This window comes from Lontra canadensis, unplaced genomic scaffold (genome assembly GCF_010015895.1).
Source record: "Lontra canadensis isolate GAN:19392208 unplaced genomic scaffold, GSC_riverotter_1.0 scaffold67, whole genome shotgun sequence".
Taxonomy (NCBI): Eukaryota; Metazoa; Chordata; class Mammalia; order Carnivora; family Mustelidae; genus Lontra; species Lontra canadensis.
In genome coordinates this window covers 10070857-10092233 of record NW_022631061.1, presented here as the reverse complement: position 1 = coordinate 10092233, position 21377 = coordinate 10070857, and the positions used below count along the sequence as shown (strand labels likewise).

The window sequence follows — 21377 nt, the reverse complement described above, 5'->3', positions numbered from 1 at the left end:
CCCGTTAGCTACCTGCACAGTCATTACTCGGAGGCAGGAAGTGTGCTGGGTGAATGATACCATTTTCGTGAATTATCTTACTTAAGCTTCAAAAAGAACCTCATTACCTAGAGGACTACTATTGGCCCACTTGGCAAATGACACCGAGGCTAAGAAGACTCCCTTAGTGAGTTTAGGTTCACATTGCCTTTTTCTGCAAAAGGCAGAAGCAATATTTGTTCCAGTTCTAATTCCAAAGGCTGTGCTCCTAACTCCTCCGATGGACAGGAAGATAAGCAGGGTCAATAGGCTGGCCTTCCTGTATACACATTTCAAAGTAAGGCATCTCATAATTAGTATGTTCGAAATGGCCTCTTCATTTCCTCTCTGAAACCTTTTCTATGCCCCTCTCCCTACCAAGTCTTTTCCAGCACCACCACTCTCCTCTGGCCAAGAAACCCAGAATCATGCTTACATTCCCATTTTCCCTCATAATCCAATCTGTCATTAAGTCCTACAGATTGATATCCAAAATTATATCAAGCCTGTCCTCTTCTTTCTATCTCACATCTGTCTTACTGCACCAGTCTCATACTGGTCTCTCTGTTTCCTCCTTGTCTCTTTCCCTGAATCCTCTAATGCTGCAAGAGACAGCTTCTCAAAATGTAAATTAGACCATGTCATTCCTTTGCTTTAATACAATTTGGGGGTGGGGGAGGAGTTCCCTTTGCCTCAGAACAAAATCTAAATCCCTGTGCTGGGTTATAATGTTCTACACCATCGGGCCCCAGTCTATCTCTCCAGCATCAACTCGTGTGGCACTCTTGTTAACTGAGTTCTAGGCAGGCGGACACTCTTCCGGTCACCTGAACACACAGAGCTCAGTGCCATTGCACGTGCTTCCTCCCCAGCTTGGAACATTTCTCCATCCCTTCTTCCCATGGTGGCTTCATGTTATCCTAAGTCTAAGCTCAAATATCATCCTTTAGAAGCCATACCTGACAGCTGCATCCCTATCTCAGATTTAATGATAACCTCCCTAATACCTTAAACACTGTGTAAGCGTTTTATTTGTCTACTATTTTATCATCTGAGCCTATCAGAACCTCAGGTCAAAGATCACAACTGTTATGGTCATCACTGTTTTCCCAGAATCCAGTAAATATCTGAAACATAGTGGGTGCTCCAAAAATGCTTGTTGAATAATTTCCATAAGCAAATGAATAAAGAACCACTTTATAGCAAGTAAGTTTTGCCAGAGAAACTCTGACCCTTCTCTGACATTACATTCTGATTCTCTTTGGACTGGCATAGGTTCTAGCAAATACAGAATCATACCAATTAAAACTACATACCAGAGCACTGAACACCACCTTCTCTTTCACCCAGCCACCCAGAGCACACTCAAACAGAAAGAATGGGAATATTACTGAGTTATGTAATATACACATTATATAAATTTTGATACAGATTGTGGTGTTTTAATTACCTAAGAAAGATCTGTTAGTTTTAAAAGGTGATAATCATTGGTTTTGAGAGTAAAAATAGAATGCTGCTAAGTCTCTAGAAATGTGACTAGTAAGGATTCATATTTATGAGAAGATTTAGCCATTTAAGAAAAATTTCTTCTAAATTATAGCCAATAAAAATAGTATATTCATAGGAAATATAATTTTGGAATGAACCTAACAAATAGTAACTGGTAATATTTACTTTATACTTTTCTATTTAAAAGGTGTATATTTTCTCACTGAGTGAAATAAGTCAAGCAGAGAGAGTCAATTATCATATGGTTTCATTTATTTGTGGAGCATAAGGAATATCATGGAGGACATGGGGGGATGGAGAGGAGAAGGGAGTTGAGGGAAATCGGAGGGGAAGATGAACCATGAGCAACTATGGACTCTGAAAAACAATCTGAGTGTTTTGAAGGGGCAGGGGGGGTGGGAAGTTGGGTGAGCCTGGTGGTGGGTATTATGGAGGGCACGGATTGCATGGAGCACTGGGTGTGGTACATAAACAATGAATTCTGGAACACTGAAAAGTAATTAAAAAAGATAAAAAAGAAAAAAAACCCACAAATGTATCATCAAACATGAGTGTAATAATGAAGGAATGATCAAGAGATTCTTTCTCCTTCAATAAACAAAGGTATGTGCTTATAGAAAAAGATAAAAAAAATAAAAGTATGTATTTTCTCTCATAGACACAGGACAGGTACCTTACAGTCATGCTGCTAAAGGCAGGGCTCTGCTACGGAAAGACCCAGATGATCTGAACCATTCTAAACTGCTGGTTGAAAAGAGAAAGGCTTACACATGTTCAGCCACAGGGCCAACAGCCCTTCCCAGGACCTGTATTCTAGCAGATCTTATGCTCTCTCGCAGATCAGAAATATTTGTCTCAGTGCCTGACATTACTTCACCATCTTATTATAACTCCCTAAGGCCCTGGTATCTTTCCTTTGGTTCTCATGTCACTAGCAATTAATTTTATTGCCAAGAATGCTTGCTTTTTTCCTCTAAGCTGAATATGTCTGTATAATCTTTTAATGCTTGTCCTCAAACCTCGTTTTCCGACTTAATGCACTTATTTCTACTTTTCCAGCCCTTGCTCTCAATTCCAGCTACTTGTCAATAATGACTTTGCCTTAAACCCTGAGGTACTGGTCACTTTCAAACAAAAATCTGTTCTCCTTCTAATAGAATGAAGAGCTTTCCATCTCCTGTGTCTCAGTAGTTGGTCATCAAATAAGGAATAAAAATCTGAAAGCCTTGTCCTTAACTGACATTTCATATAAAGAACCGACTGGGCAGCTTCTCCAATTATGTCAAGATGCTATTTATATCTTTCAATAGCATATGAATTAAGGATCTTGGAGAATGAAAAAACTGGGCACCAAAAGACATAATCAAAGACAGAGGCAACAAATGTCTGGCTTTGGGCCAGACACGTTACAATGGCCAACACAGATATCATGTCTGAAGCCTCAGTTTTAACGCCAAACCAGAAGACAGCACTCTCTCCGACCACATGCCCATGTCACTTGGGAGTTCAAATGGGGAAGCACCAAACAATTTTCACAATGGAGAGAAAAGGAGGGCTCGTCCTACTCAGTGTATCAAGTCAGATGGATGATCACATCTCCTAATTCTTTCCGATGCCCGTCCAAAAAAAGGTCTTGGATCTGACGCTGAGGGCTTGAAACTTAAACACATACGCAAGAAACTAATAAAAATTTATAGAATGATATTTTAACGGGACTGAGGGTATTTTCTGCTACGAAGAGCATTCTACTTCTCTACCTGGCATTATGTCTCTTATCACATGAGGCACAAAATTGGGATAACTAAAAATACTTAAGGTCATGGTGTTGACTTTAAAAATACACTGTTTAACAGAAAATTATCTATTACCATTAAATTTTAAAGATGTACGATTGTTGATACAATACACTGAAAACTTTTTTTTTTTTTTTCCCCTGGAAAGAATTCTCTAAGAATGACGTAAGCTCCGAACTAGTGGTTACTGGGAATCCGAGAATCCCTTTGGTCTCTGTCTACTTCACTGAAAGTTTCAAAGGAAATTCCACAGCAGTTGGTTTCATGTGTTTAAAAATGTGAAAGCTTTCCTAAAAATCTTTCTTGGGCCACAGGGATTTAAGTTAATGCCAGGATAAGAGAATGTGCTAAAGGAATGCCAAGGTCCACTGGCAATTGTTGAGGAGTTTTTCTTAGAATATGATGTAATCGATCCTTACATAAAAAGGAAGCGCCTTTTCCCGATTTATCTATTCATTCATTTCAATATTTGTTAAATATTTACCCTGTTTACAACCCCAGGGAGGCCCTATGGCACAAAAATTAACGAGACCTTTTTTTGATTTGAAGAAGTTCCTTCTCTCCTGATAGAGATCTTCACATTAGCAAGTAACCAGAATACAACATTTTTGTAGATAAAGGTAAGGACAGATGCACAAAGAAACAGCGTTGCTAACTTTGTCATCACGATGCTGGGAGCAACTCTGGAGAGGAAATGTCACTTGAGCCAGGTGTTTTAAGAGTGATGAAGTTCATCAGGGTTGAGTGAGGGACACACCAGGAACAGTGGTGTGAGACCAGCTTTTGTATCACAAGAAAGAGGCAGAAACGTTCCTTTGAAAGAAGACTAAAAAGGGACAGAAGCACTTTCATGTTAGAATACTTTATAAGAAAATTACAGGCATTAAAGGCTGAGATGAAATCAGAGAATATGTTCGATTAGGAGCAGGATAAAAGAATGCATGCTTGTGTCTTCTGCTAAAATTCTGGAGCACTAGAGGTCAAAAGGGATGTCTTTTCCAGGTCTGTAGTATTTTTGTATTGAGTTCCCCTCAGGAAGATAGAAAGGGTGAAACTAAAAGAAATGGAAGATGGTTTTGCTGAATCCACAGGTCATTGCTACATGGCTCCTTAGCTGAAGCCAGGGATAACGACAGCACATTTCCCAACTTCAGAATTTGACCCTGTAAATTGTAACTTATAATATAACTATATAGTAGATCACTGGCCCCAGAGCACCTCGATGGATGGCCTTTCGATATACTATTTTCATGTTCTTTACCAATATCCAAAAACTATATTTCATTACTAAATGTTCATTTTAAGGATTATACTATGACAGACTATAATTTAAAATTTTAAGAATTATGTAACATTTTAAGATGTTTAAAGATGTTTAAGATGTTTACTAAAAAGCTTTTTCTATGTTTATTGGGCATTGGGAATAATTTCCAGGTTGCTGTTTGAGTACATGGTGACATGAATATGGCTGTAAGTTTTTGCTTCCGTTGAGTCATGTCTTAAATGGATTATTACATCCTGCAGGACTCCAACTACTTATTCACAGATTTTTCCAAAGCCTTTTCTCTGTGACTTCACGCACATTATGGAAGTGTACCTGTTTCATCAACACTCACATATTAAGTGCGTTTTTTTTTTAAAGTTTCTTTGTAATTTCACTGATAAAACAAAAAATGGTACTGTAAGGTTGATTTGTGTTTATTCAAACTTTAGAAAGACTGAATATCTTTCCATATATATATATATTTTTTTAAAGATTTTATTTATTTATTTGACAGAGAGAGATCACAAGTAGGCAGAGAGGCAGGCAGAGAGAGAGAGGGTGAAGCAGGCTCCCTGCCGAGCAGAGAGCCCGATGCGGGACTCGATCCCAGGACCCTGAGATCATGACCTGAGCCGAAGGCAGCGGCTTAACCCACTGAGCCACCCAGGCGCCCCTCTTTCCATATATATTTTTAAACGAATTACAGTATGATATTAGACAAGAATACTATAAATTTGAGTACATGGTGGACTTTAAAGACCTCTAAAATAAAAATTCACACTATATAAGAGACATAACTTTTGCCTATGGACAAACAGGCATTCTCACCATTAAATATTCTTAAAACCTTGGTCAGGAGAATCCAGGAGACAACAAATTAACACCCCACTTTGCCTATCCTGCGTAAGTATGAAACCCATTGCTTGCAGAAAGAATCCTGGGATTCAAACTTGCCTCTGGTTGCCTGGTTACGAAACTTGAGGAAGGACAATTACCTGTTTCTGTGACTCAGTTTCCTCATCTGCCAAAAAGGAACAGTAATACTTTTGTTTGTTTTACTAAGCTGATAGGAATGCTATGAAAGCAAACCTGCATAAGTAATCATAAATCTTATATAAGGTTTAGGCCTAATTGAAAGAATCCTAAAATATAAGAATCTCTCTCCGCGTGTGTACATGTGCTATATCAACCAACACTTACAAAATCCAAACACAGTAGCACTCCCTGAGGTAAAATCCTGACATTGCCAATTCTTCAAATAAACTACTCTTCAGTCCTGCCATTTGGTAACAGCCCCGAGCTAAAAAGCGGTAACTCTGTCCTAAGCACCATCCCCTTAGTGATGGGTGGTCCTAGTCCATCACTACATCCTAACAAGATTTCTATGGCTAGCTAGTTTTTCATGATAATATAATTAAATCTGAAACAAGGGCTTTCAGCTCTCCACTTTCCTAAATCTCTTCTTGACTCCTGAAAGTAAAAGTTATTATGTAGTTTTTTAGGTTGTTCAAGGATTATGCTTGCTCTAGTAATTTCCTTAGTCACTGTGCTAAAAGCACGCTTTTTTTTTTTTTTTTTTTTAAAGATTTCAGCTATCCATTTAACAGGGAGAGAGAGAACCACACAAGTAGAGGGAGCTGCAGGCTCTCTGCTGAGCAGGGAGCCCAATGTGGGGCTCAACCCCAGGACCCTGGGATCATGACCTGAACCGAAGGCAGAGTCTTAATTAACTAAGCCACCCAGGTGTCAGGTGTCCCTCTAAAAACACTCTTGAGGACCTGGAGAAGGTGAATTTTATGGATTGGAAAGAGAACTGGAATAGACAGTTCTTAATTTTAGGCCATGGTGCTGTAACTGGTTTCCCAGATGTGAAATATTGGAAGCATTTCATGTACTTCATGGAGATGGTTTATGGATATGCTTACTATCTTTGTATAAAAGAGATGATAACAAACTTGGTAACCAAACTCACTGGTCCAAGAAGTCTGTCATCACCTACATGGGAAGAATAAGTAGCCATTGACAGAGGTCTGTTACCTCCTGGACAGATGATACATTCAGAGAGGTTACCTGGCTTTTTTGACACCTGGATCCCTCCAACTACAAAACATGAATAATGTTTGTTCATAGGATTCAAGCACCTTCCATGATTCCAAAGACATACATATCTTTGAGAAGCGTCAGAACATATCATATATGTGTCTTCATAAACATATATTCTATTACATAAAATTTACGTAATTAAACATAAAGATTTTGAAGATGAAGGTCCATATTACAGTCTATACAAAAATATTTTTTCTAGAGTGTATTTTAAAAAAAATTATGGACTGTATTAACAAGATATATATAAATGAGATATATGTAATTTTATGGATCAAAAAACTCAGTTTAAAATTATTTTTATGGAAAGGATGGATATCTTTATTTTCTTCCTCTTACCACAGATATTGGCAATATTTCTTACTTCTGTGTGGCAAAATACCTCATCCTTCCCAGAGACATAATTTCATTCAAGATACTCTTTAAATAGTACTGCATTTCTCATTCAAATGTTAGAGTATTTTACAAGACAGTGCAAAAATCCTTAAATAGTAAGTATCAGATTAAAACAATTTTGAAGTAGATACTTGAATTTTTATTTTTTTAACCTTGCAGGTTTCTGTGTTTATTCTGCAGAGGGATGTTTCCTTATATCAGGTGAATTAAGATTGATTCTGTTCCATAGATAGTTTGTCGGAATCTGCCCGAGCCCCACAAGTAATGCCATGTTGGCGGTGAGAAGAAAGGTCAAGAACTGTTTCTCTGGAATGTTTCCCTCTCACGTGAAACTCCAGCTCCAAAAAAGCTCCCGAAAATGATGCATTTTCTATTTCCATAAACACAACCCTTTGATGTTCAGCCACATTTTCAGCAAATCAAAAAATACACCCTGTCTCTTCAACTAGCCATTTCTCACTTAATATTTTGAAATATGATAGGGCATAATGTTTTCTAAAGTTTTAGTACAAATCAAAATTTTAAAGGAAATGCAACCAGTCCATCCAGCTAAGGAAAGGAATGGGTGGAGTAACAGAGTGGCTCTGTGTCAGACTGGAAATGTAATAACGGAGGGGGGAAAGCACAATATTAAAAAAGCAAAACTACCATATCTTAAAATTATAACTATTTGATTTCAAACTTTTTTGGGTAATTTTGAAGAAAATCAGACTTTTGCTACTGAGATATATGCAGTCATTCTAAGTGAAAAACCTGGTACCTTGAACTAATAATTTAGTCTATAAATTTTGATCAACTGGGGTGCCTGGGTAGCTCACTGGGTTAAGCCTCTGCCTTCAGCTCAGGTCATGATCCCAGGGTCCTGGGATCGAGCCCCGCATCGGGTTCTCTGCTCAGCAGGGAGCCTGCTTCCCCCTCTCCCTCTCTGCCAGCCTCTCTGCCTCCTTGTGATCTCTGTCTGTCAAATAAATAAATAAAATCTTTAAAAAAATTTTTGATCTACTACACAGATTTGAATTATTTCAGAGCTCTCCTGTAAAGTTTACTGACGGAAGACTTTCCCATTTGAGCATCAAGATTCAGTAAGCACGTTTTTCTTTATAAATCGGCTTCCTTCTTAGAAATCGGTTTCACACTAAGATTCCTTTTATCCATACATAAAATATTAAACTATGATTTGGTTACTATAAAAATAAAGGCATCAAATTTACTAAACATCTGGCCTCTAGGGAAAATCAAATATCTGAACCTAAATTAACATCATTTTTTGCCTCTCTGGCACGCGCCCAGCAGATGCCATTTTTTAGAGCTGTGATCGCATTATGTCCAATGATATTTTAAACAACTGCTATTTAATGCTTCACAAAATAGCGAAGGGAAGCATGTCATCTTTTTGAGATACATGACATAAGAGTGTACTTTTTTAAAAAAGCATCATAAGAAAGCAGATGACTAGATCCGAATCATTTGTTTTCTCCTTCCTTCATCTCTTACCCCCATATCCTCCTCCCACTTCCTGTGTCCTGCTCACACAACATACGTACTTCCTGAGACTCTTTTGCTTCTGCTGAGAGAACAGAGACATCTTTATGATGACTCCAGAAGTGGCCCGTTTTTCTCCCGGCATACTGCATTAGGAAGAGAGCCAAACAGAGGGTGAACAGCAATCAAGGCCTTGGGGGACAGTGACAATAACACTGTTCAGGACACTCAGAACACAGGTCAGAGCCTATTCTCTGCAGTATTCAGACTTCACTGAGGAAAATTTTGTTTTATTATTGTTATTTTTTTAAGATTTTTATTTATTTATTTGACAGAGAGATCACAAGTAGGCAGAGAGGCAGGCAGAGAGAGAGGAAGGGAAGCAGGCTCCCCGCTGAGCAGAGAGCCCGATGCAGGGCTCGATTCCAGGACCCTGAGATCATGACCTGAGCTGAAGGCAGAGGCTTTAACCCACTGAGCCACCCAGGCGCCCCTATTATTATTTTTTAAGATTGTGTTTATTTATTTGGCACAGAGAGAGAGAGAGAGAGAGAGAGCGCGCGCACAAGCAGGGGGAGTTGCAGGCAGGGGAGAAGCAGGCTCCCCACTGAGCAAGGAACCTGATTTGGGGCTCGATCCCAGGATGCTGGGATCATGACCTGAGCCGAAGGCAGATGCTTAACCGACGGAGCCACGCAGGCGCCCCCCCCGAGGAAAATTTTAGCTAGACTGTGCCACAAAATCCTCCAAACTAAGAAAATCATTAGACATACTGAGATTGATAACATAAAAAATACATTTACTTAGCACTGATTTCCTGATAAATGAAATTATTCAACAGCATTAGTCCATACAGCACCCAAGTACAAATCAGCAAAAGGCACCCCCTCGGGGCAGACACATGTGGGTAGGCACATGGCTTGAGAGTGGAAGCTGGGTGGATTCCAACATCCTCTTGCCACCTCAAGCGGGCAGAATCATGTAGAACATATTCTGAACAACTGGACATGGGGATCCTATTTACATAGGTCTTTCTTTTAGTGCTTTGCAATCCTAAGACAACAATAATATAACTGGAACATTTATCTATACTCATTGCAGAGTAGTACTGTGTCAGATTAAGAATGTAAGATTATCTAGTGGCAAATAAAAAATTCATTCAGTATAAATTCAGGTGAACAGAAAAGGATACTTGATATAGATTCTTTGTAGTGAAGTCATCAAAGAATAACCAATAAAAGTCACTCTCTTGGTTTATACTAACAGGAGAGTGAATACTTACCACCATCTTCAACTGTAAAATGGAATATATCACTTGTGGCATTGGCCCCGTCTTTTAAAACGTAGCATATTTTCATGTCATCGATGTCAGCTAGAAAATAACCCAAGAACAAGATGATTCATTACTAAGGTGAGATTGGTGACTCATTACTTAAGGTAAATCTGACTGGCTCTTCTCTGTAATCACGTTTAGGTTTCCCAATTCCAAGGGAAGCAGTGCTATCTGATTTCTCCTCTCTCTAAGCCCCTTGATTTCAGCTGTCCCATGGAAATCTGATCCCTTACCCAGATAGAGTGCAAGAGTTAGGTTATAATAATAGCAAGGTGTTGCCCCTCCCAATGTTATTTGTATGTTCATGCACCAAAGAAGTGACTGTCTAAATACGGAATGTCAGACTTCATGACAGGTGGAAAGGGAGATAGTCTGAGGCATCAAAGATTTCCTGACACTGCCAAAATCACTCTTTTCCTTCCTAGAGGGTTGGCTCTCAGAGGAAAGAATTATCCCTGCCCTTCTCTGGCTAACGTTTCTTACCTCTTGCAATACACAACAGACTGTTTTTAAGCTCTCCAGAGTTCGGGAAAAAAAAAAAATCAAGGACATTTTACATCCCAAAGATTGAAATAACTGTCATGACCCCAGAAAAGAATTAGAACAGAAAACATCTAACAAAACTTGAAACCTTTATTCATAGTGAAAAGCTATTCTGCCTCAGGAACCCTCTTTCTTTTGCTTTCCAGCCCAGCTCTCAAATTTACCAGCACAGTTTTTTTTCAGTGATTGACTGACATACAACTTCAAAAATTTATTCATGCATTTTACTAATTCCTTTCCTAAATGATTAAACACAGACAACATAATAAACCGAGAACCATCCTCTTCTGTGGTGCTCGCAGCATGACGTTATTGACCTGGGCCAGGCAGTAAGTAGTTATTTCCAAGGCTATATAAAATCAAGTTTATAGCTAAGAGTAGTTTCCCCAGTGGTATGTAACATTTGTGTGGCTCCAGTGGGCTCTACAGTTTTTCCAACTTCTAAGAGTTCTTTCTACTAAGTTCGTGCTACGAAGTCTGCAAGCATCATATATAAGAAAATGGATTTATGAAATAATAAGCTCAAGTGATGTAAGGTACTGGGATCAACGAATGACTCCATGAATTTCTGTGACCCCATCTGACAGATGGGAAATGTACACGCTCCCTTGTCTCATACAGTTCTGAAAGGTGACTTGCTTACAATCCGACATTTGAAAATCTGATTTAATAGTTAATGGTAACTTCCTGTAAAAGGGGTACTAATAGATGAAGCAAATTCAAGACATATTCTTCCCCCTTAGCATTTTATTTCTAACTCTGCTCTAATTTCCCCAAATTTCTGCCTACTGTCATTTGTATCTTTCTGCGTGGCTACCTTTCCTAGAAGACGGAAAACTTCTGGGATTCTTTTTTCATCCTTTTTTTTTTTTTTTCATCCAGTCCTTTGCTCAGGGTCTAATATTCAGTAACAGCTCAAACCTTTCTTAAAATGAAAGAGTCCAGAGGTCTGGTGGACCATGCTCCGACCGCTACCTCCGTGTGTGTGATGTTTTGACAGAGGTAAGGAGCAAAGCCCTTGCAGGCTCTTTACCTGTCTACTCCTACAACTCTGACCCCTTCCAACCTTTTAATTCATCAGGAAAACTGTGCTCTAAGGGCACATCTTTAGCCTAAGGACAGTCTTCTGGTCATCTGGGGAAGACCTTTTTCCAAACTTCCCCATTCCCTTTTTAACTGTGTAAGAAAATCTAAAAGCTCTACCACAAGAAATGAAAAATTCGTTAGTGTACCCAAACTCTACATCGTTGTTTTCTTGCAAAAGCTATGGTATTTAGGAGACAGTTTTGCTGAAACAAATCACCACTTCAAAAGTGATTTCTTAAAAACTTTTCTTTTTTTTTTTAAAGTGAACATGAATGCAATTAGGACATGCAGGTGTCAAATTTTCCGCCCAAGTTAGGGCATGTAATATTGATTAGTTGGAACAAACCAAAACCCTTTTCAATTTCTTTATAACTCAGTTAGTAATTCATGGTTCAAAAAAGTGACTTCTAAAAAAATCTCAAATAAGTAAAGACTTTGATCATACCACTGTTATTGTATAGGAAACTCTAAAGCTATCAAAAACATCACAAATTATATATAAACACTCACTTCTTAAGGCACAGTAGTATTAGGAAGATCAAAACCTAGTAGCAAAAAAAGGTCATCTCCTTTTGGTAAACATCTAACAATTACCTGGATTTTCTTCTAATCACTGATCACACATCCGATTTATTTCAGTTCATGTATACAAGCATTCCATGATTTGGGGTTTTCATTTTAATTCTAAGTTCACTGACATGCCTGGCAACCACCCCCTGGTTCAAACTCTTTGGAGGAAATTTCTGAAAGTGATCTGTAATGTATCTCTCACAAGACATTATTGTGTACTTATTGTAGAGAAAACAGTCGGTCCTTGAGACAAGTGATTTAAGCCCGGGACGGAGACAGCAGGGGCACCCTGCCAAAGACACATCATTGAAATAATTTCTCTAATTTGTCTAATTCTACCTTGTTAAGTCTTCTAATAAAATTGGATGAGGTTTAGGAATGAATGAATTTTCTTTTCCTAGGGACCATTTAGTGAATCGGTTTGGGAACAAACTTCTTTGCCCATATATGGCTAACTTGACTTAACTCAGCGCACTGAAAATCCATCAAAATACAGCTCAGCTCATCCCTTCATGATAACAGAAAAACAAAAACAGATCAAAGCTAGTGTTGTCCTTACTCAAGCTCCTGCGTTCATTTCTCTTCAAGACAACAGCACAGTGGCTTGACAGTGGAGCTTCCCCATTTTCTCTCAGCCATCTTGTCTCCAGAAACAACCACTCTGAACCAAACTGTAGCCTCCATTTGCTCAGATGAGTGCTCAGTGATGAATTACCAACAGTTTTCCTAGGCAGCGTTTGGGTTCTTATTGGAATGTGCTCATTTCTCTTATAACCTTAAAAATGTATCTTCACTTTTTATAATAAACTGCTACTCTATATTTACAAATAACCATAAAGACTAATAAAGGTGAGTCCATATTGGTGAGAGAGAGAGAGAGAGAGAGAGAGAACGTGTGCACATGCAACAGCCTCCCTCTGAAATAGTATAATTTAGGGTTTGATATTTAAGATATAATATTCCAACATTATCAGCTGTCAGACCTGCTCCATAGACTTTAAGTTAAATTGTCTGCCTGTCTTCATCCACAAATTCCTTTTTTTTTTTTTTTAATCCTTAAAGTCAGATTACTTGTTTCAGGTCAGGGGAGCGATTTGAAATCACATTTTCTATCCTGTAATGTATTCCTTTCATCCTCTTCACTTTCCATGCAAACAAACCAGTCTAAGATTGCATGGCATCTCTGTCCTCAGAAAGCCTTCACACAAAAAGTTTCCCGCTGGTCTGGCATGACACTTGGCACTCTGAGGTTTTCCTGTCCCTGCAGGCCCTACAATATATTCAGGCTTTCGGCCAACAATCAGGAGGTTGGAGTTCAGGGCTATTTGCCAGCAGCTAAAACAGAGAAGCAGTTCACTTTAACACTAAACTTCGCGACATCCGTTTATTAAAGCATTTGTTAGAGTCCAACACTGTTGCGGGAAAAGAACACCCCCACTGGGATGCCCCGAGGGTAAACTCCATCTCCACTCACAGAGCTGACACAGGAGAGATATAGTTTCCATCCTGACATGGTGAGATTTTCATGAAAGCCACCTGTCGCCCTCTGTAGGGAAGGTCGCACATTCTGGAGAACAGAGCCTTGCCTCTCAAGCCCGCACACTGAATGGGCTTCCCCCTTCTGTCAGTGAGTGACTCTGCAGAGGTCACCTGCCCTTCCTGTCTCAACTGTGTCCACACACAAAGAAAATTTAGGTTAGAAAAACGCTTTAGCTTCAAGAATGCAGGTGTTGGAGGCCACGGGTGTCTGTTACTGTGTTTGAAAGAGGAAGTGAGAAGAGATCTGAAACAAGAAAATAATTTCCTCCTTCTGTCCTGCTATTCAACTTGTCAACGTTATCTTCAGGTTCTTAATAAAATGAATGTACATTCTGGTGATAGACATATTGTCTCGGACATCATTAAGGATGCTCTACGTGCGCATGTGCGCACACGCGCGCGTGTGTGTGTGTGTGTGCGATGGAACCATACCTTGTACATATAATTGTTATAACTCTACACCTCTTCATGTATTTGGTGTTTGCCTAAGTCATAAAATATTAGAGAAGAATTCTAAATCTAAGAAGTACGTATACATTTTTTTTTCAGTTACAAAGTTTCTAAGAACTGCAATAGGATTAGAACAATGCTCTAACAATTAAAGTAATATAGACTTGAAGGCTCTATTTGAATGGAAGGTGAAAATAACAGTAAGAAGAATACAAAGAATTCAGAAAGCACAACCTTCACTCAGGTGCCCAAATGCTTCATGAGCCACCTGCAGTACACCTGACAGACCACTCAGACGACGGGGGTGGGAAAGAAAGCAGACCTGAAGGGCTTGCTTCAGTTTTAATTCCCCTCAAGTCTGGTTCCAGCCTTGGAACCAACATACCTTGTTGCTGTCAAAAGACACTGAAATTCCTTCTAATGCAGGGCACTGCTGTGGGAATACGGCAAGAAGAGAGCTATTCTCCCAGAAAAGTAAGTCCCCACATCCCCGCCCCCATCTCTCTATTTCCCTGTCCTTTTCTTCCCTTGGACTCAAATTTGATCCCTTATTTACAACATTTTCAAGAATAGCCATACCCTCAGAAAATAAGACCTGAATTTTCCATTGGGTATAAGGAAATAAAAGAGTACCATACCTTGTGTAAACTGAGTCACACTGTGGTTGCCTCTGTCCAGGTTGAGGAGATAGCCATGTCGAGGGGCCTCTGTCACAATAAACCTGAGAGAAAAATGTAGGCTGTCTCTGTCCTCTGCTTTCAATATTTTGCTTGTGATCATGAACCCCAAGTGACCAGTAGGCAGAGTGCGAAGTGTGGAGGCCCCTTTGTTCACAGCAATTTGGGGGACACTATCGTCAACAGCTAAGACCTGGATTTTCATCACTTGGGGTCTCCTTGTTTCAAATGTTGTATCAGGGAAAACATAGAACTCTGTATGGGAACCATCAGTCACAGTGAAGGAGAAGCTGTCTTCACTCGACTCAGTGCCATCATGTCTATAGCTGATTAAGTTTTCATTCAAGTCTTGCTTGGTAAAAACCATGGTGGGTCTGGTATTGTTGAACAGGAGTTGACCGTGAACAGGCACCTGGGTGACAATGAACTTCAGGAGTTTGTCAGGAGTATCTCTGTCTTCGACAGTGAGTTCAAAGGGAGTGATCAGCTTGTTTTCACCTTCACTGACAACCAGGTTATGGATGGTGACCACCGGTTTTTTGTTATCCACATCACTAATGGAGATACGGAATGTCCGGAAGACAGGGTTACGTCCATCAGTGACCTGAAACTCAAAGCTGTCCATCTTGACTTCGTCGTCAGCTGTGTGGATGTAGTAGATTTTGTTGCCAGCCAGTTGGAGCTGAGTGAAAGATGTGATGAATGTTCCAAGTTGATCTGTGCACTCTAAGTGACCTCTCATGGGAGCCCTGGTGATGGTAAAAACTAAGTTTTCATCGGGACTGTTCAAGTCACTGGTGCTTAGTAGGTCTGTTGTGAGGGTGACTTTGCCACCTTCTTTCAAGGATACTCCTTTGCTTATCACATCCGGGAAGACAATGTCAATGCTCCCAATGGAAACATAAAAGTAGCGATCTATGAGGGCATTTATTCCATCAGTCACATCAAATTTAATTAGGTCCCGAATGCCCTCTTGTCCAAAATGGACATACTGAATTAAGTTTCTGTCCACTTCGTCCTGAGTAAAATTCATGCCCAGTGTGATATTTTCCAAGGCACCTGTAGGTTTTCGTCTCTGCAATAAGCCATGTCCTGGCCCATATCGAATAATATAAACCAAAGATTTGTCTTCAGAGTCCAAATCCGTTGCCATTAATATTTTGTTGTTGATAATTTTGGTTTCCCCAATTTCTATTTCTAGTCCGTTATTGATCATCATTCTGGGGGTCTCATCATCAACTGGGATAACTATAATGAGGACCATCCTTTCCACTGAGTGCTTACCATCTGTTAGTCTAATCACAAAACTGTCTTCCTGGGTCTCGGAGTCATCATGCTCATAAATAATGCTTGAACTCTCTATGATCTGATCCAAGGTGAAGCTTTCAACCAAAACTGTGCCATTTATCAGCTGGTTCATGATGTGACCTCGAGTAGGAAATCGGGTAATAGTGAATGTTAGATCATCTGGGGGCATGTCAGCATCAGCGGCATTGAGGATGGGCGTATCAATCACCAGACTCATGCCCTCCATCACCATAAATTCTCTCATAAATATTTCTGGCTGCTCATCATTGGTGGGAATGATGACAATGGGGAAAAAATGTCTCTCTGAAAAGTTAATGCCATCAGAACAACGAAATATAAATCGGTCTTCCACAGGTTCGACCCCTTTATGGACACTCTGGACATAGTTAATATGACTCTGCCTGAGGTCTTTCAGGGTAAAGGCACTTATGGCAATTCCTGCTCTTGATTTCTCAGAGCCCGGGGCTGGAGAAATGTTTTCAACATAACCGGAGGTAGGCTGGATAACTATAGTGCACAAGAGGTCATCAGTTAGTGAATCAATATCTTGAGCACTTATATGTGTTGAGGTTATAACACTTTTATCACCTTCCACAACTATAAACTGTTCACCTACAGAAATTTCTGGAGCCTGGTTATCAACAGGGAGGATGGTCACCCACACAGTAACTCCTAGGATAGTATTGCTACCTATTACCCATTCTTGAGACACATCTGACAGACTCAAGTTAAAAGAGTCCCCTCTGGGCAACAGGCCTATCTCACCGCTAGTATGGGCATAGATGACAGAGCCTTCCAAGATGTCCTTTTGGGTAAACTGCTCTGTTGGAACTCCATTGACCAGGATTTCTCCATATAAGGGTGGATCTTCCAAGACAAAAGTCAACATCACATCATCAGTGTCCTCGTCAGTCCCCTTGATAACACCGGCAGTGATTTCAGTAGCTCCATTTTCAAGAACATCTAGGTAAGACCCCAGAGTGCCAGCAGGAAGGCTCAGCATGGGCCCCTCATCATCCGCCGGCCGGACGTTCACTCTGAGAGTGATGGGCACCACATGGTGTCTGTCACTGACCTCCAAGGAGCAGCTATCAGTGAGAGACTCATCACCATTATGGGCATAGGAAATCCGACCCTGTTTTATGTCTTCTAAGTGGAAGACCTCCCCGACATGCAGTATCTGTCCAGACACTCTCATGTGGCCGTGTTTGGGCGCCTGCGTGAGAGTGAAAGAGATGTGGGCGACGTCAGTGTCTACATCATTCACACGCAACTCAGTCTCACTCAAGACATGGTGGCCCTTCTCCTGAATGGTGAAACCCGTGTTGAGGATCTCAGGTGGCTGGTTGTCCACTGGCTGCAAGTAAAGCGTGAAGGTGCCCGGAGCCACATTCCCAGCTTGATCCTCCACCTGGAACTGGAACTGGGCCACTCGGGCAGCCACTCCCAGTTCTTGCTCTGGAGGTCTGTAAGCAATTTTATGGTGGTTGATCTGGGCTTGGGTAAAATGGGTCACCACGACTGAGGGGTTGTCGGTCAGGACCAAGGTGCCCAGTGGGGCGGGCGAGTGGTTTTCGTCTGTGTCCATGGGAGGCTGGGTCACTGTGTAACGCAGGTCTCGGTCATCCGTGTCTAGGTCGGTGTAGCGCAGCCACTTCTTCCTCAGAGGGGTGAGCTGGGATTCCTGCACCACCATCCGAAGGGGACAGCCGCTACCCAGCTCTGGAGGGAGGCGATCCACAGGGTGAATGCGTATCACAAATCTGTGTGGTCCAGACTGATTAGGAGGATCATGGTTATCCTGGACCCGAAATGTGAACTGGTCCATCACTGGCCCGGGACTGTGGGGCCCCAAATGCCTGTAGAACAGCCGTCCCTCGCTTATGTCCCGCTGCTGCCACTCTGTCACCGTTTGCTCATAGAATGCTCCCTGTCTCCTCCAAGGGCCCCTGCTCAGCTCCTCCTCCTCACGGGGAGGATGCATTTGGCGGAGAAGCAGTTGCCCTGCAGTCGAGGAGGGCGACTCCAGCACAAAAAGCAGCAGAGAGTCGTCTGAGTCAATGTCAGTTGCACTTAGAGCAAGGGGCAGGATGGGCACCGTCTCACCTTCTGCCAGTGTCAGCCCTGTGTTAGCATTGAGGACTGGTGGCTGGTCATCCACAGGCACTAAGGTGATGGGGAACAGGAACTGCACCTGGTGCCGGTGTCCTCCATCCACCATTCGAAGGACAAGGTTGTCACTCAGTGAGCCATCTTTGTCATCGTGATGGTAGACCACCTGGCCGGCCGCTAGCTCAGCCACCGTAAAGGTCTTAGGGGTGGAGCTGCCATGGGTGGCACCCAGAAGGACAAGGTGACCATGCCGGAGCCCAGCCACCACCTCCAGCTGCACTGCCTCCAGGTCATCCTCATCGCTGATGACCAAGTTTTGTGGCCCACTGCCCGCAGGGCCTGTAAGGGGCCGGGACTGGCCCTCATAGAGAATAAGACCGGTGTTCCGGGTGACCACGGGAGCCAGTGTGTTCATGGGCTTCACCACTACCATAAAAGCAAAAGGGTCTGAGGCAGCTCCTTCAGGGTCCACTACCTCCAACTCCAGTTCAAAGAGCCGCTCCTGGTCAGAGTCCTCAGAGGGGGGCTGGTAGGCGATCTTCAAGAGCCGCAGGTCCTTCTGAGTGAAAGACGAGAGGGGCAGGCTGCGATCATCAGTACTAACTAGGTAGCCCTGGCCAGGCTGGAAGGGAGAGGTGAGGTTGAAGATCAACAGGTCGGGGGGAGACTCAGCATCCTCAGCGGCCAGCATGTCTGGGGTCAGGGCGGTGAGTACAAACTGACCCACCTCCATCATCATCATGGCCACAAAACTGGGCTTGGGGGCGGTGTTCTCGGCCCCTCCTCGGATTCTCACCAGCACCTGGAAGTGCTCACGTTTCAGAGCAGGCCTGCCCACAGGCGAACCGCGAGACCGCAGCTCCACCACCATGGGCACCCAGTCCCTGTTTGGGGACCGACTAGGGGCCGTGTGGCGGTAGCGCACGCCTAGTTCCTGGAAAGCTTTGCAGTCCATCAGGAGAGGATCCTGGGCGCCCCCCTCGCTGGCTCCACCTGGAACTTGCGGGTAGTGAAGGAGCTCCCCGTAGCGAGGCAGCGCGCTCAGGCCGGACAGGATGCCCACGCGACATTCCTCGGTCTCGGGCTGGTAGGCAAACTCCAGGCTCCGCGCGTCCAGGGCATTACTGGTCCCCAGTAGCTCCTCCACGACGAGGGGCAAGTTCCGAGTCACAACTTCTAGCTGGGTGAAGACCACCTCCACCTCCAGCACCAAGGGTAGCACTGCTGCCCCTCCCGGCGCGTCGTAGCGCAGCTGCAGCCGAATGCGATCCCGCGATGGGCTGCGCGCGCCCAGGTGCGAGTAGCGTACCTCTCCCGGGCCGAAGTCGCACGGGAAGCGCTTGGGACTCAGGCGGCCAGGCCTCTGGGCCAGCGCGTCGTTGTCTAGCACGGTCACCGAGCAGCGGTCCCCCGGCTGCACCTGCAGCACCAGGTCGTGCAGCGGATCCAGCCAGACCTCGCGGCCGAAGGGCACCCGGAGCCCACGGTTCGCCAGCACTATGGCCTCCTCGGCGGGGACCCCTGCAGCCCCCGCGAGATCCGGGGACAGCAACGCTCGCTCAGGGGCAGCGGGCTGTGCCGGGACGCAGCTTACCGGTGACAGGAGAAGCAGCAGCAGCAACACGAGGAGGGGCGGCAGCGTAGGTATCTGCTGAAAACTGGTGGGGTTGGCCACCCCGCCGGCGCCGGAGGCGATCCCGGGAGTCCTGGCCGCGTGCATGGTCCGGGTGTTAGGGCTCGGACAGGTCAGCCTAAGAGAGCGCAGTCAGTCCCCCGGCAGGGAGCAAGAAACCCCCTCCGGAAAGTGCCAGGAACTCTGCTCTGTAGCCGCGGCTGGTCCAGGATGGAAAGTTGCGCGGGGCGGGCAGGGCTGGCGCTGCAGCGGAGGCTGAAGCCCCCTGGCGTCCCGCTCCGCCACCGGCCGCGCACTGGCTGCGAAAACCGAGTCCCTCCACTCCTGCTTCCCAGGTCCCGGGACCTAGAGCTTTGAGGGAAAACCCTCCCCTATCACCCCCTTACTCCAGTCCTCCCAGGAGGCCAATCGTTGGTACCGGGAGGAGGCCCCGAGTTGAGGGTTGGGTAGTGATATCTGCCAATCAGTTCCTAGGGGCGGAGGCGGGGAAACCTGGCGAAGAGGAGGATATTCAAGGCTCTACAAGTTGTCCTGGAAGCGCGGGGTACCCGCTGTCTCGAGGTGCCCACCTGTGCTCACGTTTCGCTCTGGGATGCCAAGGCTGGGGTTCCAGCAGAGGAGTCGGGACACGCGGCTGGGCTTGAATCCGTTCTTCAGATGCCTGGGATCCAAGATTACACATTTTTGCTCCCATCCCCTCCAATTCGTTGCAGTCTCGCGCGGGGGAGTGTGGTTATTGCTCACCGGGATTTGCAAACCCGAGAAGAAAGTTATTCGCAATGTCGCTTGTGTTTGAATCGAAACCCAGAGCAGTTTGGGAAGAAAGGATGGGGCATATTTGCAAAAGAAGGACAGCTAGAATGACAAGCCAATGCTAGGGCAGGTTGCGCGCACACACACACACACACAGACACACACACACACACACACCCCGGGCCGCCGCACTCTCCTTGTAAATTACGGGGGGGTGGTGCACAGTCCTTGGATTGGTGAGTTTTAAACAAGCCCCTCCTTTGCAACCAAAGTTCAGAGTAAAAGGGGAAAAGGGGGGCCCTAGGGGGGGAGGAATATTTGGAATGCGTGAGAAATGCAGTCAGTCCGATCGGAATCGCGAGACTAGCACCAAAAAAGAAGTTCTAGGGAATGTAGCCCCAGGCTCTCCCGAAGCCGCCGCGGTTCGGGGGAGCTGTCGTTAGAAACGTTCCTGTTCTCTTCGCAGTAACTAGTCCGAGTACAAACTAAACCTACTTGTCAGCATCCCATTTCTTTGCATGCCAAGAGAATTGATAAATAACCGGAGGGCGAACGAAAATAGGTTAGCTCCCATTTCAGTGAGCGTGTTTTTAAGTCAGAGTTTGAGCTCTTCCTGCCCCCTTGTGTCTGTCCGGTTTCAGAAGTGTTCGGTTTCTCCTTCTGCAAGGTTTCTAACAGCACCCGCCTCTTCGAAGGGGGAGGGGGGCCCTCACAGTTAAAACTCAGCCATTTCCAGATTTGTTTCTTGAGCAGTCTTGTTTATTTATCCCGCTCAAAAGGTTTTATTTTGGAGAATGTTCTTTTCTGT

At 43.6% G+C, this 21377-nt stretch overlaps 1 protein-coding gene across 1 annotated transcript in view; it reads right to left on the bottom strand.

Moving 5' to 3' along the window:
- FREM2 (FRAS1 related extracellular matrix 2) overlaps positions 1 to 19947 on the bottom strand; it is a 152969-nt gene extending 133022 nt beyond the window's left edge. Inside the window, exons 1-2 of the mRNA XM_032880117.1 lie at positions 14725 to 19947; positions 9848 to 9937 (exon numbers count right to left, since the gene is read on the bottom strand). Coding sequence (XP_032736008.1) covers positions 9848 to 9937; positions 14725 to 19903 — 5269 coding nt within the window. The 5' untranslated portion in view covers positions 19904 to 19947. The remainder of the gene's footprint in view (positions 1 to 9847; positions 9938 to 14724) is intronic.
- Between the last annotated feature and the right edge of the window lie 1430 nt (positions 19948 to 21377).